Source organism: Buteo buteo, chromosome 6, assembly GCF_964188355.1.
Source record: "Buteo buteo chromosome 6, bButBut1.hap1.1, whole genome shotgun sequence".
Taxonomy (NCBI): Eukaryota; Metazoa; Chordata; class Aves; order Accipitriformes; family Accipitridae; genus Buteo; species Buteo buteo.
The window spans coordinates 27015111-27040688 of NC_134176.1; the positions used below are offsets into that span (position 1 = coordinate 27015111).

The window sequence follows — 25578 nt, forward strand, 5'->3', positions numbered from 1 at the left end:
GGAAAGAAAAAAACCTTTACTTTAAGAAGGAGGAAAATAACTATATTTCAGATGTATTTCAAACACGAAGTCAAAGCAGCAGTGCAGCAGACAGATGATTTAGAATTTGCAGCTTTGCTCACAAGATAACTTCCAAAATGAAAAGTGCAGATGAGTTGGTAATTGCTGTGGCTGTTGTTCATGCAAAGCGTACAGCCGCCTTACTCTGTCTGTGGTGTTATCTGAATATGCGGAAGGATTACTGCAGATGATGAATCTGATAAGTTGGCCTGCTGTGTAATGAATATTAGGTTGGGAGAAGCATTTTCTGTGCTGCAAAGGTAAAATATTCTAGGTAAGTCACCATTAAGACATCGGCATTCTTTCATGCACCTGGGAAAGGAATACTAATTAACAGCCTCTAATACTGTCTACAGTCAGTCACTTTCAAAACGCCTTAATTTTCTTCCTAATCAGTATTGCTATTCTGACTTTTCTGTTGTCCTATTAAAACCCATTATATCTTTCCTTTAGAAATTCTAAAATCCAGCTTCTCCTGTAACAAAAGCAGTCTTTATTATCAAGCTTACCTGCTCCCTGAAGAATTGCAGGAGTATCCCTGCACCTTCTCCAGACCTGTTCTAGACACTTGTATAATCTTTTCATTTTTCATTTTTTAAACAGATGGTTTTCAGTTGTACTAGAAATACAAATCTTGTATCTGCCTTTTTTTAGTTAATGAAATACCTTTTTAGATAAAGCTGCAGATGGTGACTGATCATGATGTATCTGCCTCATGTCACTGCTGTTACTGCTTTCCACCCACCTGTTTATTCTCCTTTTTATTTCAACATTCACTATAAAAAAATTAAGCTAAAGAATATATCTTCCTGCTTTCCACCCACCTGTTTATTCTCCTTTTTATTTCAACATTCACTATAAAAAAATTAAGCTAAAGAATATATCTTCTATGTTATATGTATAATCTAAGTATAAAGTATCTCATAATAGATTTCTTTAGACTCTATTAAAATACAATTTTATACTCAACCCTTTGTCTCCTATTAAAAATTGTTTCTTGCCTGCAGGCAAGATTCTGCAGTCTAGATTCTCAAAGCTATTTGATACTCCTAAATCCAAAAATTATGTTTGAGAATTGGGCCCTGTGATTTCCGCTTCTGGTTTTTTTTCTCCTTGTCTGTGTAAAAAAAATGCTACAACTCCCTTCCACTCCCATTTCTGGAAGTGGCACTCTGCCTCTCAAAGGAGGTGTCTCTCATCTTTCCATATAATTCCCTCCAGGGCTCCCGCTTATGAACTTTATATGGTCATTTGATGTCTGAATATTACATTTTGTTTTGTGTGCTTGACTGCCTCATGCCTGACATGATGGCATGCCAGAATCCCTCTCTACTTATTCCTCCAGGGTAAGTTGATATTGCTTGCCTTGGAGTATTGCAATTAGCTGTATAGTGTATCTGAGTCTGTATCTGAAAATCGGGCACATGGATCTTCATCCTGGTCCATCCTCTCTAAGTGAGTCTATACTGAATGCAACGCCAGCTTAATAGATTTTGCCTTTTAATCAAAACTCGCTGTGCTAGCTGAAAATGCACCTCCTTGTATGATCATGGCCTTTCACAAGAGAATCCTCCAAAAATAATAAAGCTGCTTTTCAATGAGGAGGCTTTAAGGGGGCCTGAGATCAATTTTTTTTCATGAGAGCTGAGTCTTAAATGTCTGCTGCTAAAAGATCAATGTGACCAGAAATTTCAAAATAAATAAAAAATTCTTCTCTTGTCACACATCCATTTATTTGTGTATAGACACACTAATATAGATCTTCGGACAAACCAAAGTATTCTAAAGTGGGAGGGATGACAGAGAAACAATTGCATCCATTTATATATAACCAGGACTGAGGAGATGTTAGATAGTGTGGTATAATTTAGCATCTTACCCAATTTTGCTTTCTTCTTTAGTATCGTCAGGAGCTGAAGTAGCCAAAACTCTGTTGTATTTCCTGTGAGGGAGACACAAGAGCAAAGTAATCCTCATCTAACGGTGATTTACGCTCAGCCAGGTTTCTAATCCTACACCAAACTTGTCTTCTAAAATGAACAGCAAGGAAGAAATGCTGAGGCACCTGACCTATTGCAGTACACTCTCCAAAATCAGCACTATGAATCAAACGTGAGTTCGCTTCACTATGGAATTCTGTATTTTGTGGCAAAATCATTACAATTAAAAGGGAATGAGGAAAACAGTCAAAAGTTTTTTTAAAAAACTGGGTTTAATCATAAGTCAACTTAAAAAGAAGTGTTTATATTCCATTCCTCGAGCTTTCATACTCTACAGCTTTATGGGTGCTCTTGTATGTTGGCAAGTACTGATAAAAGGAGTTAAATCCATGCATAAAAGCTGATGGATGAATTGTTTAATTACACATTTCTTACTTCCACTGTAATAACCTTAATAAAATTCACTAGAATTCTATTCATGTAACTTTTGCTAAAAAAAAAAAAAAAATTTAATTTTTAAAAAATTAAATAAAGCCTTTTAACACAGGGAAGCTGATATTCCACCCTAAGCATTAGGTCTCCCCAAACTACATTAAAAATCATAGCATTTGAGATTTCTCTTTGGGCCCCTCTTATGCCCCAGTTCACTGCTTTTAATATATTTAATGCTGATTGTACTTTGAATTTCCAGTGTAAGCTAGATTTTAAAGTCATGCTTCCAAGTTTCTTATGCAGACAGCCAGAGTAAGTACACTTCTAATAATCTGGTATTTTAATACTGGCAGATTGCTTTACAGTACTCCTATTAAAAGGAAATATATGTGAGGAGTGCTACTGTCAAAATATACATTATTTACTTGTTTGGTAAAGATGGATAGGGATTCATTAATGACTGAAAAAAATTAATCCCACTGCAATGAGCAGTTAATTCCCCTCACTTCTCTCTTCCTCAGCACTATCAAAATTTACTTCCACTTGCTTTTCTTTTGATACTACACAAAAAGATCTAACAGTGTAGTCTGGTGCATGTCCAAAATTAGTATATAGTATATGAAGTTTTTCAAAAGGTTAAATCATCTTTTTCAAAGGGTTAAAGTATCTCACACCAAGCCACACAGTTAGTTAGATCCTTATGTTAGATTCAGAGTTTCTTGGAATCCCCTGAGCTGGAGTTATCAGCTCAGCTCCTCTAACAGGGAAAGTTCAGCATTCAGCTACTGAAGAAACAGAGTATTACCGTGGATTGGTGCCATTCATTTTGGCAAAAAGCAATCGCAGAACACGTTCTTTTTGTTCCCATGTCAACTCACTGATATCCACTTTTTCAAACTGGATTTTTTCCCTGAAAAACACAGAAAACAATGTATTAGAAGAAAATTTCAAAGGCATATCTCATGGATTCTGTATGTGTAAAACAGGTTTTAGATTCTAGCTCTGCATTGCTCTTGTTCAGCTATTCATAGCATGTAAATTAAAAAAATAAATCTGAGCACACAGTGCTGTCTTTTTGACTTCTAAATCTATGGCTCAACTAAGTAGAACAAACCCAATGATTTCTGTTACACATGTAGGTTATAAATACTGGGAGGGGGAAGGTTAGTACTAACGTGTATTAGTTTCTTGCTTCTGTTCATACATAAAAGGGTCAATATGCATAACCAAATTTAATTCTCAGTTCCAGTCTCCCCCTTCTCTTGCTCCAAGGGGAAGCTTCCTTAGATCTCAATAACTACTTTTACCTCTGATTTTTCATGAAGTGTTTCTGCTGTATCATTTTTGAGATAAGGTAACCTGAACTGAACAAACCATTCTGACAGATTGTGTGTCACCAAGTTATTCAATAGCCAATGCGTACTAAGCAAACGTTTTATTTGGGAGTACGATAATTTTGATCTCTCACCAAGGATGTATGCAAGCTTCAGCTATGGGGGACCTTAACTCTATGGCTTAAAATCCCAGTGCCTGGACACTGCTGCAGTTTGTAGGCACAGATTTCTAGCAGGAGGTTGGAGACCTGTAATCCTGGCCACCGCGGCATATGTAGCCCTAATTTAAACTAAGCTGCATTCTAATACAAATTCTGAGATACTCAGGCTTATAAATCTGAGATTTTGTTTTATTCACTATAAAATGTAATCTTGTCAATCAGTACTGTACTGCACTGCATGGGATCTTGGTTTTGATATGTCAGTGTCTATTTCATGTAATGGCTTAATTTTTAGATTATTATGAAGCTTGAGGAAAACAGCCTTGGAAAACACAGTGCAAAGCAGGGCCTTCTGACATACGGAAGAACAGTTGATAAAAGACTGGGTTTGCCATCTACTGGATGTTTCTGTTAAAATGATCAACATAGTAAAGAGCTGTTTGCATCTTAACTGTAATTTTTAGGCTTCAGTGTTATTAGCTCACTGGAGTGAGTAAAAAGCAAAAGAGCAATGCCAGAAGAGCAATGCCTATAAAACCAAAAATTATTAGAGAAGCAACAACAATTATTAAAAGGAAACTGCAGAACCACATCTATACTAGAAGTTCTATATCAAATTTGACAGCACATGGCAGAATATGCAAAGAACTCTTTCGAGCTTATCTTTAATCCATAGAAATAATGACCAAAAAACAATAGCCTAGTTGAAATTAGGTGCCCACGAAGTCATTACTAATTGATGGGATATTATACCTCATACAGTTAGTCTCACTACAGAAGCCTCTGCAAGCATTCCAAATCTAGACAATATTATCACGCAAAGGGTATTTTCAGGTGTGCTAGGAAGATAGACATTAGGTTTTGATGTTTCAATACCAGTAGCATTTCTCTGCTTCCTCTAGGTCTCTGTACACACTATTTGTGCTATTTATGTTGCTTTTGAATGTTTTGATTTTGGGAAATTCTTCCTTCCCTGCACATGCCTCCATCATTTTTCTGTAATAGGCGGTTTGGGCCTTTTTCTTATAGTGCTTTCTACTGGATATGATCTCCTGCTTCACATGGTCCAGAGCATCTAGGAAGAACCTTTCCACCTCAGTCCTCTCTTTTAAGATATTCCGGGCTAGTTTCTTCACTCGGTTCATCTCCCGATCCTTCATTTCTAGTAATTGCTGCAGTTTCTTGACCTCCACCATGCTTGCCTGGTTTTCTCTCAGTGCCTGATGCTGTGTTTTCTGAGTCTGTCTCTCAGGTTCTCTGGTCACGCGACATAAGGCCATCTCCAGCTTTGCCACTTTATGCTGCAGATCTCCAATCTGTGCTTTCTGGCGATTGATCTGTAGGATCTTTTTTCGAATCAAACCCTCATTGGTTTCCTAAAAGATGAGAAGAAATTATTTGGGCTTTTATTTCATTTGCACCAAATCTGGAGGGGGTTTTTCCCCCCCAACACTGACAATATAGTAAACATGCTGGCAACTTCACACTGGAGAGTGAATATTTCTCTGGGATCAGGTTTTTGTTTACAAGAGAAGCCAGATAAAGAAAGCTTGGTGTGTACTATACATTACAGAGAGACCTAATCTTAATGGGCTGGCATAGGAAAGCCTTCCTTCTTTCTCCTCTGTAATTAAGATAGAATAAGAGCTCTTCTTCAGACAACTCCGAATTCAGTAACTGCGGAGGCAGCTGACCGGGGAGAGGTTAGTCTCAGTACATTTACATCTGTATACAGATGTACCCCTTCCTGGAGGAGAATGAAACAGAATTAAAACCAGAGCAGAAACCTTTTCCTGTAACAGAACAGTTTTGTCCTCTTCTAACTTCTGTTTGATTTTCTGCAGTTCCATTGTCTCTTTCAGTTGGTAAGCAAATGCACCATGAAGACAAACATTCTCCTTAAACACCTCTCTCCCAGTGCTGTTCAGCTGCCTGGACCGAGGGAAACAAAATCCAAGAGCTTTAATCACAACCTTTCTTCCTTTTTTTTATATTAAAATCAGTATTCCAGTGTCCTAATTTCAGAGCTAAGCTGTAAAATTCTTACAGGTCTGTACCAAGTTTTCATAGCTTTGCTCCTAGTCCTACACCTGGACTGGGAGAATGAAGAAAACAGTGGTACCATTGTGATAGAATTACCTCCAGTTGTCCCCTGGAACTAGCGTGAGTCTTGGCAGCTTGAATGTAAGTGCTGACATCACCTTGACATTGGAAATATAAAAACCACCTAGGTCATCACTGATTTTGCCCTTCAAAGCCCATGTAGTAACACGGGCGACTTATTATTTAGAACACAATGCTAAAATGCTTTTGTAAAATAGAAAACAGGAAAAGCAAGGGTTTCTTACAAAACAGCCTCACGCTGGGCGGTCTCTGCCGTCATTATTTGCTTTTTCTCAACATCTTCTTCTAGTCTTTTCTGAAAGGGAGAAAAGCCTGTTTAAATTTTGCATGAGACCCGTAGCACTGAAGCTAAAATCTGAAACTGTAAATTCTAAAATCACACCCACAGTTTTCAGCCCACCCAACTTCTTGCTAGAGAAAGAATGAACCCCCAAGGGCACTGAAGTTCCTGGTGGAAGTGGAGAATATGGTCTTTCTGCGATCTTGACATCCCATGTTTTTCCTTGGAAAGCTGCACCTAGCCTCCAACTCATTTATCATACTTGTATTTACAGGGGAAATTGTAAAATGCTCACTAAGAAACTGAAAACTATATAAACCAGAGTAGTCAGTAGGAGAAATCATTTTGTTCTAATACAAGTTTTAACTGCCTGTCAGCCTTTACCTTTTCTTCAAGAAACCTCCTCTCCAATCTCGCAACCACTTCCTGATATCTCCTGTTTGAAATCTCCATACTGTCTTTAAACTATGATAAAAAATAAAATTTCTTTAATAATGGCATTTTATTTCAGCCATATAACTAGAAGTGTGGATGTACTCTTCAAGAAGAAATTTGATAGTCTTTCCTGGCACTAACCACAATCTTCATAAAATTTTTACACCCTCTATAAAATTCACTTAACCTTCTGACTTGTATTACTGCTTTGCTTCCTCTTCATAGTTCACCTGTGCCCGTATTTTCACATCACTAACAGTCATTCACACACACTCTGTCACTGTTTAGTGCTGTTTTAGAAATCTGCTTTGTCTATTCATTTAGTCATCAAGATCATTCAAAGTCCAACGCCTCAAGTGTTCTTTGAAAAATGCCTGATTAACTCGCATTTAATATCTTAGCTGAAAAGCAGCTATATATTAATAATCCAAATGTTGTTGACCAATCATTTGTCTCCACAGAAAGCATGTGATGCTGTTTCTAAGCCCCTTCTTGTGGTTGAAAAAAATTCCAGTAGAGCTGAATCAGCAAGGCACTTGAATTGCTCGAGGCACTTTTTTCATGTCATCAGTCAGCTGGGATACTTCTTTATTCCAGGCTGAAATGTTTTACAGGCAATACTACTATTTAGTATTTGTATTATAGCTCCAAAGTATCCCTGATTAGGTCATGTGCTGGGTAAGTGCTTAGTGACAGACAGTCCCTAGTTTTATATTCTAAATGGTTTATGTGGTTGAAAATGTGATACAGTACTATCATTCACATCCTAACTGGGCTGACTAGTGAGAAATCAGTCAGACTTATACTGCTTGTAGTCAAGTGCTAGCTCCTCCACATGTCTTTAAAGTGTGTACTAGATGCTCTAGTCCATCCACATGTAAGTTTGTATGATTCATGTTATTCTGTAAAAAAACAAAAACAACCCTACAGCACTGGACCATTACAGAAATGAGTTCTGGCTACAGAACTTGCATTTTGTCAACCTAGTGCTTTTCCTCACTCTCTGTAAACCATAAAGAAAACAATCCAGTAGATTGGCTATGTCTGTTCTCCTCTACTCCCAAACTCTATGCTGGCATGCAGACAGAAAAGTTGCTTTTTAAATAAATATTGCAAACACATATTTATGACAAACTTACATCTTCCAGCTCTTTCTCTATGGATGCTTTCCCCCTGCAGAACTCCTTTATTAATTTCCGTTCTAATTTAATTTGGCCAATTTCTCCGACTTTTTTCTGAAATTTCTTTTCCAGTTCTTTTATTTGTTGGGCATAATAGTCTGCCTGCAAATCAGAAAATCTTAATAAGAAGAAAGCAGAACGAGAGAAACCAATCATCAAATATTGTAACATAAAACACAGACCACACAGAACTGAATGTCTGAAATTACACCACGCTGCAGTTTTTTAAAAACCACAAGGAATTCATCGCTAGAAGAAATGCTGCAAACTCAGCAGACACTACCCTCCAGTGAAATAACAGTCTAGAAATGAATAGTAAGTTTAAAGCAACGTTCATATCATTGTATTGTGTTTCCATGGCAAGGTTTTGGTAGCCGGGGAACTATGGGGGTGACTTCTGTGAGAAGCTGCTAGAAGCTTCCTCTATGTCCCATGGAGCCAACGCCAGCCGGCTGCAAGACGGACCCGCTGCTGCCCAAGCCCAAGCCCAAGCCCATCAGCGATGCTGGTAGCGCCTCTGCGATAACATATTTAAGAAGGGGGAAAACTGCTGCACTACAGCAGCAGGAAGAGATGAGTGAGAATATGTGAGAGAAACAACTCCGCAGATGCCAAGGTCAGTGAAGAAGGGAGGAGATGCTCCAGGCACCAGAGCAGAGATTCCCCTGCAGCCCACGGTGAAGACCATGGTGAGGCAGGCTGTCCCCCTGCAGCCCATGGAGGTCCACAGCGGAGCAGATCTCCACCTGCAGCTCCTGGAGGACCCCAGGCCGGAGCAGGTAAAATGCGCCCGAAGGCTGTGACCCCATGGGAAGCCCACGCTGGAGCAGGTTCCTGGCAGGACCCGTGGATCTGTGGAGAGAGGAGCCCATGCTGGAGCAGGTTTTCTGGCAGGACTTGTTATCCCGCAAGGGACCCACGCTGGAGCAGTGTGCTCCTGAAGGACTGCACGCCATGGAATGGACTCACGCTGGAGCAGTTCGTGAAGAACTGTAGCCTGTGGGAAGGACTCACATTGGAGAAATTCATGGAGGACTGTCTCCCATGGGAGGGACCACACGCTGGAGCAAGGGAGGAGTGCGAGGAGGAAGGAGTGGCAAAGGCAACGTGTGATGAACCGACCACAATTCCCATTGTCGTCCCCCTGCAGCACTCAGGGGGAGGAGGTAGAGAAAATTGAGAGTGAAGTTGAGCCTGGGAAGAAGGGAGGGGTGGGGAAGGTGTTTTAAGATTTGGGTTTATTTCTTATATTCCTGCTCTGATTTGATTGGTAATAAATTAAGTTCATTTCCCCCAGTTGAGTCCGTTTTGCCCATGACGGTAATTGCTGAACGATCTCCCTGTTCTTATCTTGACCCACAAGCCTTCTGTCATATTTCTTCTCCTCCTGTGCAGCTGAGGAGATAGAGTGGCTTGGTAGGCACCTGGAGTCTGGCCAAGGTCAACCCACCACATCTATCATCAATAGCCTTTTCTGCTTTTTATACTCTGAGTGTGAGAGAAAGTTCCTTGTGGAGTCTGTTTGATGGGAGATAACCATCTTAACGGGCAGATGAGCACAGTTCTGTGTTTCTTACTGAAGCCAGATTAACAAATAATAATTTTCTCAGTTCTTTTTAAGAATTCTTGGTTCAACAGTAATGAATGAAGGAGAACTATGAAAGAATTCAAAGTAGTTATTTTTTATCTCCATAAAAAGGAAACATGTTTTTGCTGTGCCTCTGGCCTTAACATTACCCAGCTGGTTCCTAATACTATTTCAGATGCTATAAAACATTCCTACTACTATCTGAAATAATACTACGAGTCATGGGATAAATCCCACATCAGCATTGTTTTTTTCAAGTTCTTTCTTCATGCACTAATTTTTCACCAAAACCTGTAACAGTTAACTGCCCTAGCTTGTTCCTCATACTAAAACCAAAACTACTTCTTAGCCTGCTCAGAAGATCCCACTGTTCTGAGGACAAAGAGAAAAGTTCATTCACCAGCTGCTTCATCTCTTCTTGCGCTTGCTGTTTCAAATCAATCAGCTCCTGCTTCAGTTTCTCAATCTGTGAAAAGAGAAATCAAGAAACAATAACTGTGAGGGGGAAATAAAGTATCCTTGCTGTGTTCTCTTCAAATTTAATTATGAGAAGACACAGAAAGAAGGGAAAGGTCCCTCATTTGCAGTGTGCAGGTCAATTAAACTATGTTTAAAACTGTTTGATTTGTGTTAAACATAGGAAATAATGTAAGTTTAAACAACTATAAAAACCCACACATATTAGATACAAACATATCTGTGACTCTGCTGAAGAATTAAAACTATGTGGACAGAGGGTTTCCTTCCTTACTGTTTTGGATAGTGGTGTAGTGTGAGAGAAGCAGTTTAGAAAAGGAGAAAAAAAGGGAGATATGGAAAGACAAACAGGCAGCTGGAAAAAGGTTTGAGTAAGATCTTCTGTACTGGGTAGGCTGAATGAAAACAGTGGGATGTGAGCAAGAAAATTGTCTCCTACCATTTGACCTCTCCAATGTCCTGGGGATCAGACCTTTGTATCTTCTTATTCAATAAACAGGATATTAAAATAACTTAGTTTTAGTTTCCATTTTCAGTTTCATTTTCAACCTGAAAAAGGGCTTTGCTTGGTACTTGCATTTAGAAAAGTGGGAATAGGACTAAAGCAAAATCATCTGCGACAGAGGAAATGGAAGCTACAGCGTAGGGCTGCTTTTTCTTCATTGTGTTCCGAGTAGAGCTGGGCTCTATTTTCTCCAAAACCTTCTCCAGGTAGCTAAAACCAGCGCATTCCCCCTTAGCTTTCTCTTTTTTCAAGCTCAACAAACGCTTCAGCCTCTTCTCGCACATCACGTGCTGAAGCCCCCGACCTTCCCCGAATTCGTTCCGGTACGCTGCTCTCCCCCTCGTACGGCGGGGGAGCGCAACTGGGCGCCGTATTCCCGCGGGAGGGAGCAGGTCCCCGGCAGGGAGAGGGAGGGAGGGCAGGCACCGGGGGCGAGGCTTCCCCCTCGCAGCCCAGCCCGCGAAGAGCCTGCCCGCCGCAAGGCCGCCCTGCGGCCTCACGACTCCCGCGGCCCAGCCGGCTCTCCGCACGGCTGCCGCCGGGTACTGGCTGCAGGGAGGTAACGCCGTCCCGGCTGCGTCCGTCTTTGGCCGCAGGCACCGAAACACGGCGGCCAGGACCCGCCGTTAGGTGCCTTCCTATAGACGGCTGCACACCGGGAGGCTGTGTTTGGAGGCTGGCGGGGGGAGAGGGGCCCGCCCGGCTGCGCGCACACCTCCTCCGCCTTCTCCTGGCCTTGCTTCGTGAGGAGGGCCATCGCGGCCGCCGCCACCGCCGCCTGCCTCCCTCCCCGCGTCCTGCTGCCGCCCACGGCAGCTCCGCGTTGCTCCTGGCCAGCCGGCGGGCGGCTTGGCGGTACTCTGCCCGGGACGCCTCGGTCGCCGCCAGCTGAGCTTCACGTAGCGCCGCGTCGACCTCGTCGCGCTTCTCCTCAGACACCCGGGCCGCCTGCCCCGCCGCCGCCGGCCTGCGGGAGCAGGGGCAGGGGCAGCCGCTGCGGCGCAGCTACCGCCGCCGCGTCTCCGCGGCAACCGCCCCGCCCGTGACGGCGGAGGCCCCGCCCCGTTGCTTCGGTTACCGGCCGCCACGTCGCGTGCCCGCCCGGCGCGCCCCCTGCCTCGGGACCCACACCACCCAGCACCCCCCCCGCGCCCGCCGCCGCGAGGAGCGCGCGGCGGCCTGTTCCCGTGGAAACCGGACGGCGCCCTCCCGCGACGCGCAACTCACGCGACGGGCGCGTCACGTGGGCGCGCTGACGCGACACGCAGGACCGGCGAGATGCGGCGGCGCCAGCGCTCCGCGCGACCGGTGAGCGCGCGCAGCGGCGGGGGCGGAGGGGACGGGGGGGGGGGCGGGGAAGGTGTGTGACAGCGCCGCGCTGTCATGGAAACCGGCGCCCCGCCCGCCGCCCTGCGCGAACGGCACCGGGATCGGGAGCGCGGGGGCTGCCGGAGGCCCGCTGGGGGCTGCCGGCGTCCGGCCGGCTGCGGCGGGGGAGCGGGCGGAGAGCCGCTCCGAGGCTGTGTGGAACCCCCCCACACACACCCCGGCCCCCGGCCTGTGCCTGTTCCCGGCGCCGCGGGAGGGAGCTCCGCTGGGGTGGGACGCCGGGAAGGCGTCAGGCAGCGGCGTGAGACCCTCGAAAGCCGAGAAGCCGGCGGCGTTTCCGTTACTCTCCGCCGCGGCGCCGCCTGGGGCGGGCAGAAGGACGGACGCCCTGCCGTGCTCGGGTGACAGCTGGGGGTGGCTGCTGGGGGAGAAAGCGGCGTTTCTGCGAGTGTTTCTGCTCAGTAGTACCGGTGCCGGCTTCGGGAGGAGAGCGGCGGGACCCCGAGGGCCGTGCTCGCCGCCGGCGGGGCACAGGGAGGAGCGGCGGAGACTTGTGCTGGGGGGGAGAAAATGAAGGTAGGGGCGTTTTTTCAGGCGTGTTCAGTGCAGGGATTCAGACGGCAGCTGTTGGACGTGGAGAAAGGAAGGATGCTTTGGCGTCGGGGCGTGCTAAAGTTAGAAAACCTACAGCCCTGAGGGTCGTTAGGTTTGGAAAAGGGGCGTCACGGCGCCCGTCTCCCAAATTCTCCTTGGTGAAGCTCTGGCGAACGCTCTCAAGGCACGCAGCTGGCAGCCTCATGCTGAAACTTGCACTGGAGTTCTCCCCAGGCTTAGATGGACCCAAAAGCCCTCCTCTGCACCCAAAATCTGTTTTCGAAGAAAACCGGTTGGTCCAGGAGAAGGTGTTACTCTCAGTCCCGGTAGGTGCCCAGTTACAAAGTTGTAAAGGGACGCTCGCTAACGCACTGCAGGAGGATAACGCAGCGGTTGCCTTGCCCTAATTAAATAGGAAAATTGAAAACCCACTTGGCCAGAAATGAGAATAAATAAATAATGTGTATTTGGAGCCTCGGTACCGGAAAAAGATTAAAACTGCTGATAATGCATGTTTGTGAGTTGGTTCTAATTTTTTCCAGCGTTTAAAGCCTCTAGACCCAGAATTTTTAAACTGTGTACTTTTAAGAACCTTAAATTTTTGTCAAAACAATCCAAGAAAGCTTTTTAAAATTTTTTTCTAGTTAAAAATAAGTCCAGAAGAAATGTAATGACTTTTTGGTTTTGGGAAAAAAATGTAAAAATGTATTTGTCTAGTCATGAGTGTTAAGTGTAAACACTGTTCACCTGGGACTTGTTACTGGTTTAGTGCAGAAAATAGTCTTCCCATTCTGAATTACTTTTGGTGTGCTTGAGCAATAAATAACAATATGAATTGAATTACATAGTTCATCTGTTTTGTTTCCTAAAATATTGCCTAAATATTTATATATTGTAAATATTTTAAATTATTTTCTAATATTTTTCTTTATATCCAAATATTTCCCAAAAATATTTTAGGAAAGAGAAGAGAAATTCTTGTGCATCTCAGATAGACTGCTTTTCCTTCCCCGCAGACCAGACAGATTCTTTTTTCCAGGGAGGTGCTCCTTTTGCTGTGTTTTGGGTTTGCATGCTCTTTTGTCAGACATATTTGAGAACTTGGGTAATACTTTCTTGTCTTGAAAATTACCAGTGTTTCTGTGTATGGTGAACTCTAAGTAAGGTTGTGTTTTGCTGTCTTAAGGTTTAGTATTATTATTATGGCATTGTTTTTACTTTTGCTGTTTAAGGAGAGTTTGGTTGGGGTTTTTTGTTTCCTTTTCTTTTTTTCCTACTCATGCTTTCAGTCTTGGCAGTCTCCATGCTGCATCCCAGTATTTTTGGATCATACAGTCTGTGTAGCTCCCAAATTTTTACATTGGATGTGCTTCAACTTTTTGGCTTCGTATCTAAAATCTGCCTTATACAGATGATATTTACATGTGTTTCTCTGTGTTGGGAAATGAGTGTTCTACCTTGTGTCCCTGGACTCAGGCCCGTGCTGTTGAGGTCAACTGTAATGTTCGTGTAAATGTTTGACTGACTTGTTCAACTTGGTTAACTTTCAACTTCTTTAAATTCATCCCATGTAATTATCTAAGCATGTTTCACTGCTTGTATTGAGCAATGATAAATTCAAATTTGAATCAAGCAACTTGACTGATACTTTCTGTGCCTCCATGACCTTATAATTTGCCTGATACGTAGTCCACTCCTACTAGCTGAAAGCGAAGGTGAAGAGAAGAAGTGCAGGCACAGTGTCTCTTGCCACGGCGCTCCGAAGTGGTTTTCATTAGGAATCTCTGGAGTGGAGTAGCTGTTGCTTCCATCCTGCTTCAGGTGTGTGCCTCACATAGCCACGATTGATGTTGATTATTACTGCTCATTTATAAAGGCAATAACTGGAGCCCACTGGTGGTGATCTGTGCATTTTACCTACTGAACTGTTCGCTTATATTAATGAACTTGTGCTCATCTTACTGTTACCCTGTTTTCTCCTTTCTGTTTGTTGTTCTTTTTATCCATCCTGTTGTATTCTGATAGCGGCTAGGATTTTAAGTTGTTTGGGAGGAACTCTTGTGGAAGTATTTTTCCTTCTCAGTAACTGATGTCTTGTCTATCTCTACCCTACATTTTTTCTTCCATTCTTTCTTCTGACCGTCTCTTTCCAAATTCCTTTTCTGTTATGCTCTGCCAATTTCCCTCCCTTGTCTCTGATTTCTTACTCTCATCTATTTTTATGCTTCTTGTGGATGCTGTTTTGCTGCTGTGCTTGATTACATCGTCTTTACCACTCATCAAAGAGGCTCAATGTGCTTTTTTCATTCTTAACAAGGGTGGAGAAAAATAAAATCCCAAGGTTGTTGTTGGGGGGGGGGGGGGGTGTCCTTAGGAGTATGAAGGTGGAAAGGAAAAAAGTTGGGGGGAAGGAGAGAATGGAGAATGTGAAATGGTTGTGGATGTCCGAGAAAGGATAGAGAAGCTTAGTGAGGGAGTGTTTCATGGGAGGCTAAGGCTCATTCACTAGAAGATCTGGCAAGAAAAATATGTGTTAATGATGACAGTTGCTCAGATATTTTCAGATCATCAGAGATTCTAAGGCTTGCCCAAGAGCACATGTGCCATTTGTAATAGGACTCTGGAGTTTGTTCTTAAGGCAGGTGCTTGAATTGTATTTGTGATGGTTCAATAAGCACTAACAACACCTCTTCTGACCAGCTGGAAGGTAGTACTCACTAATGCAGCTTGTGTTCTGTTGAAACAGCACAGCTTCTTGGATTTTCAGGAGACCTCCTTACTGTGATGAAGCAATGCCAGCTACATCTTAGTACAAATACATAGCTATGAAGTTGCGGAATGGCTTAGCACTTTTAATGAATTCTGTTCGGGATAGGACTTTTAAGTTGTTACAGGTCAGAACTAAGTTTTTACTCATTTCCGCATAAAATGTGAATGCTGTAGAAACTACTACAGTTGGAGTTCATTTGCCACAGAGGGTGGCCAGGGCTATTGCCTGTTTGTGGAATTGTAAAATCACTTCTTCCTCTTCTCAGAGTGCGCTTCTAAGGCAGAGTGAATCAAGAGCTTGTGCTTCTGCCCACAGTGCTCTGCATTCACTAGGAACAGGAGCATACGAATAAAGGTCACAGAAGACAGGCAAGGTTACCCTTCTGCAGTGGGCTGTGATTTTGTTTGCCCTAGAGATAGCTGAATGCATGAGTGAGTTAGAGAGGCACTTGAAGAATGACCCAATGTGACGTTGTTTACTGGGAACGGGTAAAAGTTAATCTCGCTTTGCTGTAACTGGGGACAAAGGTGAAGAATGGAAATAATAAAAGTCATACAAGGGCTAAATCTGGGATAAAAGGTAGTGGAGGATAAGTGGGTTATTTGGGCATGGGAGAAAGGTGTGTGGAAATAGAGGCTATGTCAGGTTTGCATAGAAAGGAAAGGAGAGAGTTTAGGATTAGGAATGAATAAATGTAGGATAGAGATAGCAAATAAAGATTTTGAGAGAATGAACATAGTGGGGCTGAGCAGATTGCTAAAAGACAATCAAACGTAAGGGCTAGAGGTGGGTGAGGGTCTCTGGCAGAGCAGATGAACATGTGTATGAATATTCAGTGCTGTGGGTGGATGGACGTGTTACCAAGTGTCTGGAGAATGATAGGGAGCTGTTTGCACCTTCTGTACACTGAGTGCTCTGTGTATATGTCAGTGCAGGCGATACTGTGTATGGTGGGGCATCTGGTCACATGCTCTCTTCTGTTGTTAAAATGCAAGTAACCAAGGTGTCTGTATATTCTCTTCCTTTTTACCTGGGCGCCTAAGGAACCCTATAACTTCTGTGCCCATAGCTTTCCTTTATTAGCATTTCTTAGGAAAAATATATGCAAAGAGATACATGTTAACAGAGAAGAGGTGTAGTTGATATCCAGTACTGTGTCACACAACTTTGGGGCCTTGGCTTCTTGAAGCTGTTGTTAGCAACCTGAGTGTTCAGGGCAACCAGTCTAGGTGTGAAAGCGTGGTGGGGTTTTGCTGGTTTTTTTTTTTGTAATTCTGTGTCAGGAGAAAATTATGAAAAAACAAAATTAAGACAGAAAGGAAAAGTATGAAAAAATACTGAGAGGCAGAGCCCAGGTGCACCTTACAGTTCAGTCCCTCTTGTGCAGTGCGGGCTTTTCTTGGGGACGAGGATGCTGCTGGAAGGATATGCCTTCATTCTCCCTGTGTGCTAATCTCTCCCAGCAGCTGTTCTTAGCCCGAGATGAAATTCTCTTTGTCTGTGACTCTGAATAACACTTGTGTTCTGCCACAGCATCTCAAGTGTGTAAATGTTAGGGTAAAGTGGTTCTGCCTTGAGCTCCCCTTTGGTGATGCTTCTTTTGAGATAACATCTGGCCTTTTTGGAGGTTCTGGGGACTCTAAATGTTGAGAACCTTCAAGCCAAATCAGAGAAAAAAGTTGTCTGAATAAAGTCAAAACTAGAAATATTAGGAAGCAAATTACTTAACTTTTCTGCATTTGGGAAATGGAGAAACCTTTACTCTGAGAGAACAAATCACTTACTTAGATGTAGTTGTAGCACTAAGTGCAGTAAATCATGTCTTTTGGATGAGGTGTTGAAAAGCATCTGAAGGGCAGAATATATGTGTACAGACTGATTATTTTTTTATTATTTCTTTTTTTTTCCTACAGACTTTTTAAGGAGAGGGCTCTCAGTAATTTCCATTCCTGCTTTTTTTCTCTACAGGACCTACTGCAGCTCTGTGATTGCTGATCCATGCTTGACTGCCTCAAGCTGTCCTGGCAACATGGCATATTCCAGACTTCCCATCCTTCTAGCATTGGCATTTTCCTCTTTGTCCTTTGTTCTTTCCCATTCAAACAGGGAGACATGGTTTCAGGATTTCTTTCCACCTAACGTGTGCCCTGTAAATGCCAAAGCCAACACTTTTTATGGCATTATGTTTGACGCAGGAAGCACTGGTACCCGGATTCATATTTACACCTTTGTGCAGAAGAGCCCAGGTAAGACCCCATGTCAGTCTGTGCACGTGGAGTATGTTGACTTAGGTTCCAGCTTCCCAAAAGAGGATTTTTTTCCCAACACAGCATTTGGGAACAACTGAAGATTTCTACAGTTTATCCTTCAAATAGTTCTCTGGCAGATGATTATTGTCCATTTCTGGTGGTGTTTTCCTGTGAAAATATCTTTTTTGTAGATCTTTTGAAACTCAGAGGTTTAATTTTGGGTATACTGGAGAGTTCTGTATTTCCAAAGATTTTCATCTATGCTGCTGTTTAAAGGAACGTCTCATGGCTTTGGAAAGAGTCTTACGCTGTTTTTGTCAAGTTGCACATTACTTTGAATTATGTCAAGAGATACTTAAATTCTGTATATGTTTATATGTCACATTTTGTAGCAAATTAAAAACACTAAATTAGAGTTATAAGCACCGAAGGTCTGAGCCATTTCCAGAACTCCTGTGCGCAGATGCATCATGCCCCAGTATATCTGCTTCTGACGTTGTGCAGAGGTCCCCAAGCTGGCTGCACACACAACAGGATTCAAGAGGGTGAATTAGCTTGGGAACAGTGAGCCAGCAGATTTGCAAAGATTGAAGGCTGGTTGATCAGTCTCGGCTAATAAGCCCTTCAGGGTCACACACATAGTGCCTATGTGTCTTCACATGATTTCAGCCTTAGTTTGGAAGGACTGGTACAACATCCAGCTCTGATGGACTCAGCCTGACTTGTAATGTGCAATGCTCAGGGATAGCTTCTAGACCCAAGCTGCTCTGGGAGCAACAGTCACACTTGTTTGGCTTTGCAGCCCAGTGCTTGAGCCCAATCAGTTCTGTTCTGTGTTTGTGAGTTGGATAAATCACCTAAGGATAATCAGGAGTTGACTGTGTCTTAATATGAATTAGTATTTCACAATTAGCTTGGGGACAGAAAGGGAAAGAAATTTTATTAAGATTAGGCAACAGTCATACTACATTGCTATAACTCATTGTAGTTCACAAATGCAAAATGAACATACTTCTAATTATAACAATGTATTCTTAATAAATCGTTTGTGAACTTGGAGGATACAAGGGCAACATTCTGTTAAAAATGTTCCTGAAGTCAAGGAGCAGTGCTTGTTTTAGGAGGGGAATAGTATTGTTTGCAAGGGGAAATCAAGGATAGTCAGTTTACAGGGGTTGCAGACAACCTTTTTGAAACTAAAGAAAAAGATTCAAGTTGTTGACTGTTTCATATAATGTTTCATTTGTGCAGAAAACCTTCCAGAGTTGGAAGGGGAAATCTTTGAGTCTGTGAAGCCAGGTCTTTCTGCATATGCTGATCAGCCTGAAAAGGTAAGGCTCTCCTTCATTCCCTGTGAGTTGGTCTTGCTTCTGCTAATATCAGTTGGACTCTACCAAGCAGTTCGAGTATCACTAATTGTAATTACAGAGAGTCAAGAAAAAATGGTTCTACTGCTGGCTCTCTAAACCTGTTGCTCTACTTCTGTGAGTTAATTTCTACACAGTGAAATGGGAGCTGTTGTTTTACATATTTCATCAATGGAGCAATGGCTTAATTAATTGCTTAAATGCTATATATAACTAGACTATATGTCTTTGAGAATTTCAAAGACAAAGTGATTTTTTGCTCTAGCAGCATCCATATTAAATGTTTATTTCCCCTATAGCTACCCATTTACTAATAATTTTCTCAGTTTTTCCTTTTGGTTGAAATTTTCAGTGCTGGTCGCAGTTCAAAATGGGCATATTTTGTTTTGATTTGTTTGGTTTAGAAGTAAGGAGTTAAGACTGCAGCAGTTTTCTTTTTCAGTCATGTTACACTGACAAGCAAAGAGGGTTCATTTATCTGACTCCTAGAAATGTTTAAATTTTTTTGTGTGTATAGTCAGATCTAGAAAAGTTGTTTTTTTTTTTAATAAGTTATGGAGAAAGGGAAGAATAAAGATGCACTTAGGTTAAGTCAGGCCTTAATATTTCTCCAAGTGTATTCTCTGCTTTTATCATCAGACTTATTATAATTTGTTTGTTTCAATTCTTTGCTGTTATCTTTGGAACCATTGCTTGGAAGCCAGAGCTCAGTGGTATGTAGGACTCACTTCAGCTATGCTCAGTTCAAGTATTTGATTACGGTTTTAGCTGAATAATGATATAGGTACAGGCAGTTACTTTTCAACTGCCTCAGGACATCTGTTGTTTTGTTTATGTACAGGGTTTTTCAAAACACAGTTGGACAGCTTCATCTTCCACAATCAGATGTATTAATTAACATATAAATTTATAATTTTAATAAGAAATTGAAGTTAGGTGCCATCCTCTTTTATTTTCAAATGGGGATGATTGTGAATTCATGCACAGTACAATCGTTCCATGTCACTCTATTGAATCAGGAGTCAGAAATGAGCAACAGAGCATAGACTGCTAAAATAATCCTGTTGTTCTGATACACAGGGCCAGTCCTGAAGGAAACTGCCATTTTCCAGATCCCCTGCGCTGCCAGTAGGCTCTTTCACAAGCTAAAGGAGGTGCCAGAGGAATGATAGATTAGATACTCTACCTTGTGTGCTTTAGCAGTCTTGGATTTGGGGGCTAGCATAGGGGGAGTTTCAGGTTTCTCATTTTGCTCAGTTGCATTTAGTACTACAGGAATTTGAATGTGAAACTTTATGGAAGAGTGAATGACTTTGGGATTTTTTTAAATTTTGATGAGATTTCCCATGATTTCACTAAATTGTCTTGTTTGTTGGGTAGGAGAGGAGAAGAATTCACCCAAAAGAAATTTATAGACATTTCACAGGAGAATGTTTATTGCTAATGCCAAACTGTAATTGTTAGAGCAGTGTGAATAATTCAGAGCCTAGCCGTGATGCCTCTACCTTGTGTGGTAACCATTCTACAGCTAGCATTTTAATTACACTACTTGGTATGGACACACTTGGAATTCCTATATTGCATTTAATGAGATCTACAGACATTTCCCCTGACCTTGGTAGCTTCAGTCAGTAATTGCACCATTTAGTTTCATCATACTGCAAGATGTTTGTCAGGTGTGGGTGAGGTATCTTCTGCTATTGAATACTGGTTTCACTAGTGTTGAGGGAGAATGGGGAGGCCTATTTTCTGATGGCCTGTAGGAGGCAACTGTGAGAGAAACATCTTTTTCCTTTTAGGGTGCTGAAACTGTCAAAAGATTGCTGGATGTGGCCATAGAGGCTGTGCCACCTCATCTCTGGAAGAAGACCCCAGTAGTGTTGAAAGCCACAGCTGGACTGCGTTTGCTGTCAGAGGAGAAAGCTCAGGCTCTTCTTTTAGAGGTAATACTAAGATCTTTTGGATACACTAGTATTGCTCTCCCTGTTTCATCTTTCATGACTCAGTTCTCCATTCTGTTTAGCATAAGAGAATTTCAGCTGTGAAAAGTGACTGTAATCCCATGATAGCATGAAACTCACAGACTTTACAGACTTTCTGAAATCCTCTGCCTTGATGTGGATAGAAGGCATGGGGGGAGAGACCTATAATACTTTTTTGTTTCTTTCCTGGCCCTTGAAAGAGGAGGAATATTGTCTACTCCACACACTTGTCTTATTTTCTACTGCTGTGAAACAGAAAACCTTCTCTGTCACCCTCAGAGCAGAACAAGACTCTTAAGACAAAGGAATCTAATCATTATTTCTTTCTTCAGGTGAGAGAAGTCTTTGAGGAATCACCATTTCTTGTTCCAGAGGATAGTGTTAGCATCATGGACGGGTCATATGAAGGTACGTTTTAGAAGGAGGAAAAAGTGAAGGCAAAGAGAAACAGGGGAAAGGGGAACAGAGATCTTATTAATGTGAGGGGGAAAGAGAAAATGGTCACTAAACTGAGGGAAAAAAATAAAAGGTTTCTAGCCCTGTTTGAAACAATGCAATCCTGCTTTTCCTAGGAGGTGTTGATTACTTGGTCATCTGTTAGGCTACAAATGCAGATACACAAAGATATTTACGAGTTAGCTAGATGAAGGTTCATCTGAAACCTTCTGAGTTTCCAGAACAGAACCTCATCTCAGAAATAAGTATGCAGGCTAACCAGCTGAAGCCTGCTTTTGGAAACTGGTGGAAAAAAGAGGGTGTCCACCTCTGAAAGGCTACATGACAATACATAGCAAGCTAGGAAGCTTATGGAAGGTGCCTCGTAAATTCTGCAATATCAGCATTAAAAATAACCTATTATGATTAGCTCATCATTTTTCGGGTTAAAGTTGGAAACATTGTGAATATTAGAGGAGAATGAAGGATAATTGGCAAGTATTAAATTAGATAATGAAATAAATAATAATAAATTTTAAAAAATATTCTGATGGGAGAAATGCAGCTAGTAAAGTAGCAAAGGAAGTAACATAAAATACAAGAAAAGGTGAAATATGTTGTAGGTTTGGAGTCAGTGATGGTTTTGCAGTGCAGAACAGACCACTGTAACGTTTTGGCTACATATCCAGACATATTACCTTGGAGAAAAGGCAGGTAATAATCCTTCTGTATGGATGCCTGAAAAGAGCCATCTGTGGTGTTATATTCAGTTCTGAACACTTCATTATGGCAGATATATCGCCAGTTTGGAAGGTGTTCAAGGAAAGCAAAAAGAATTATCATGATGCTTAAACAACTAATAAATGGAGGAAGATTAAAGAGCAAAATCTGTCCACATGGGCCAAGAGAAAAGGAGAAGTAACATGAAGCCTGCAAGTATTCAATGAAGTATGGTGCAATGCATAGTTTGTCACTAGGATTAAGAGGTGAATTGTATAGTGGGGAAAAGTGTTGTATTCACAGGGAGCAGGACCAATGAGGCATAATAGAGCACAGTGTAGCCTGCCAAGGTTTATTTAAACCTCCCACCTCTTCTACTGTCACGTGTTTGCCTATGTTTGGGTGAGAATCATGCCAGCATCAGGCAAGCTGCTGGAGTCAGAGGAGTTGTGTTTTACTGGTTCCCACTACGTTTGTAGTGTAGTTACAGAAACCTCAAGATTAAAACACGGAGTGGTGTGTATGCAGTTTTCAGATTAGGAACTGAAATGTTGGGGGGGGTGGAAAGTACCCAAGGAAACTTGTGCGTTGTGTCAGCTCATTACTTCTTTGTATATTGTTTGGATAATAAACATGATTTGTGCGTGCTGCAGTTGCATGAATATTACAAACATTCTACCTATCCCGGTTTATGAGATTTTAATGAATCAATAGCACATCATATCACTTAATTTTAAGTTTGAATTAATCTCTGAAGTATGGGGCTGTTATGTTACATTAGTAATGATTTCCAGGTAAATAAATAACATGTGGAGAGGTGGTAATGGTGGGCAGGAGGCTTTGGGAGTATTCAGTGGTAATTTTTTTTTCCTTTTTCACTCTTTGCAGGAATTTTAGCCTGGATCACTGTGAACTTTTTGACAGGTAGTTGATTCTGTGTAACTTCTCTATAGATATGGACTGTGGAGGTGATCACTCTAGGTTCCTCTGTCTTGGTTGCCATGTCCTGCTTTTCCTCCCCACTGTGGCACCAGTGCTACAGCAGTGGATTATCTTGGACAGACTGTGTTCCCAAGGGTGAGCCACACCTGTAGTAAGAAGGAGGCATCTTAATCCAGAAAGTGCCAGGATTTACTCAGGAGTGGGAGGCACTGGCAAGCTGGTTTCTGTAACATACATAGGCGAGTGGTACTGCTAATGTTAGAAGGTGGGAAACAACGTTTTACAATATTCTTCATCCCAGCCTGAACTATGCAACTAAAATGGTGTAACAGGGGATGCACTGGTGCTTTAGCCCTACTGGTTCTAAGAAGTTCTGGGATGCAATCTAGTGAAAAAAGAAAATCAGTACTCTAGAAGATACATGAGCAAGCAAAAAAAGCTGCTCTGGGTGAAGAGAAACAATAATAGCTGGTTCTGCTCTTACCATCCTTCCTCTCCTACTGCTCTTGTCCAGCTGTGTGGTGGTTACAGAATTTATGTATTCTCCCTGACAGTCTTCTGCAGGAGATACTTTGTCTCTTACTTTCAGCTTTTGCTGGATGCCTAGAGATTTATCTGCTTTTGTCTCTTTGGAGGTGAAATTGGAATCAAGGAAGAAAGTCCTATGAATCTTTCCATAATACCTTCTGTTTGCCTTCCTTTTCTCTGTGATGTTTTTTGTCTTTGAAGGCTAGCTCAGCCCTCCTGTATTGCTGTGATAATGTGGTAACTTGGTGGCTGCCTGAACATGCATGCAGTATTTTGCACTTGGGGCTGTTCTGAGCATGATGTTGTTTGCAGGGCAGCTGTCTGGCCAGAACCAGCATACTGTTGGGACTCTGGACTTGGGAGGAGCCTCAACCCAAATCACATTCCTGCCACGGTTTGAGGTGAGGAGTGGTTAAAAGTGTGCGGGTTGGGACTGCAGGGCCAGTGGAGAGACCTGAACACTGCTGTGCTCTCAGATATCATTTTGTCAGCACTGGCACAAGCAGAACATCTGTGGTGTACAGAACATCTGTATTTCTGTTCCCTTTGACATCACCAGCTGGATGATAGGCACTTGCAAACAAAGGAGCCTGGGTAACAGGGAAGAAAAAAGAAAGAAAGCAAATGGGTAAAACCAAAGAGAAACAGCTTTTGTTTTCTAGACCCAGGCTGGGAAAGCCCCATTAATGCAGACAACTATTTTGTATTCGATAAATGTAGAACATTTCCAGGAAGTATTCTTGCATATTAAAAGAAATTTAGGGTCTGCTCTGAGTTGTTTGGGCTTTTTTTTCCATTCCAGTCTGATGGTCAATCCTCACTAAACTTTGGAGGGGCGTGTCTCATGGGGCAAATGTCTTTTATAATAGCACAGCCAATCCCTCTTTGTTTTCTTATCAATTTCTTCTCATTTTCTTTGAGAATTCCCCTCTCTGCCCCTCAGTCTATATCTGCTGGATTTGTCAGGAATTCTTTAGCTCTTTAGAAACAGTTTGAACTGGGACCCAGATCTATAGTTTGCATGGGAAAATTACATGGGTATTGGAAGGGCACTATAGCATTCTATACCCTGGTATTGTGAAGTTGATTTTGTTGCCCTTTCTGAAAGAGTCCTTTGTTTAAAATTTTTTTGTTTACAGAAATTGAGATTCTCAAAGGGTGTTTGGGGACTACAAAACACATGGTTTTCATATCGGGATATTTTAGTTCTGCAGTGGTGGGTCATGTTGAAACATGACGTGCAACCTTATCTTGTTCAGCAAAGCCTCAAGTACTCTGGGCTTGTCCTCTGCTTTGTGTTGATAACACCTGCTGAAGTGGGCGCTGGACCAACAGGAAAGGGTGTTGCATGTCAGGGTTTTGGAGAATAAATAGAGCTGTGAAGTAGGCTGAACTGCAGCTCAGGATTCAAATGTCTCCTTAGAGCCTTGCAGGAAAAGGCCTTGAGGGTTTGCTACTGACCAGGACCAATGGTGTGAATTTGTAGGGCAGTGTGGAGTCAAGGTTCATGTTGCCTGCTTGTATGGTATGTCTGCTTCTTACCTGTATTGTCAAGTTCATACAAAAGAGCACTACATAGCTCAGTATGTTTCTGAAGAGTTTCTCCCATCTGACAGAATTAGCAGGGATTTCCCCCTTTGATTTGCAGAGGGTTTTTTTCCCTTCCTGCAATCTGAGGCAGTCACATGTTTGTTCTTGTATTCATTTTGAACAAAATACTGTAAAAGTAAGAGATTCATTAACGAAATATAGATTACAAACTAATAGAGGACATCTAATGGTAACTGCATGGAGCTGTTTTTAAGCTAGTGTTATGCTTTTCATGGTATTGCCAAAGTTATAAGCAACTGAAAACCAATCATAATCATGAAATTGTCTGTCTGGTCCCTGCCTCATTTGGGAGGGGTGTGAGGATTTCTACATTTTTTGTGAAAGTAAGGCATGAAAAAAGTCAGTTGTTTTCTCCAAACAATTTTTTTTCAGGATCTCTCCTTTTTAAAAGTTTCTGTGATGTAAGGTTTAGGAACAGAACTCAAAATATGGCAGGGTCTGGGTGGTTTGTGTCAAGGATATGACTGCCATTCCAATGAAAAACTATCAGACGCCCAGAACAAATTTCAATTTGTTTTTTTTTTTCAGGAGAAA

The 25578-nt window shown here is 42.1% G+C and overlaps 2 protein-coding genes across 10 annotated transcripts in view; one reads left to right on the forward strand and one right to left on the reverse strand.

Annotated features, from left to right (window-relative positions):
- On the reverse strand, positions 1-12645 carry BBOF1 (basal body orientation factor 1). Its single transcript, XM_075031008.1, is given in 14 exon segments — positions 1-312; positions 1940-2002; positions 3238-3342; positions 4804-5303; positions 5715-5859; positions 6276-6346; positions 6716-6796; positions 7906-8049; positions 9936-10001; positions 11233-11310; positions 11313-11522; positions 11943-12208; positions 12315-12402; positions 12535-12645. Coding segments are annotated over 14 exon segments (2040 nt in total). The 3' UTR covers positions 1-200.
- Positions 11696-25578, forward strand: part of ENTPD5 (ectonucleoside triphosphate diphosphohydrolase 5 (inactive)) — a 24856-nt gene continuing 10973 nt past the window's right edge. The window contains exons 1-8 of one of the 9 annotated variants that reach the window (XM_075030228.1): positions 11908-12766; positions 13401-14261; positions 17179-17456; positions 18711-18790; positions 20626-20769; positions 21141-21216; positions 22852-22887; positions 23746-23834. In XM_075030228.1, the coding sequence (XP_074886329.1) occupies positions 17240-17456; positions 18711-18790; positions 20626-20769; positions 21141-21216; positions 22852-22887; positions 23746-23834 (642 nt within the window). In that variant the 5' untranslated portion in view covers positions 11908-12766; positions 13401-14261; positions 17179-17239. Of the gene's footprint in view, positions 11826-11901; positions 14262-17178; positions 17457-18710; positions 18791-20625; positions 20770-21140; positions 21217-22851; positions 22888-23745; positions 23835-25578 lie in introns of those variants that run through there. The other 8 variants (XM_075030229.1, XM_075030231.1, XM_075030230.1 and 5 more) reach the window with 8 other exon arrangements.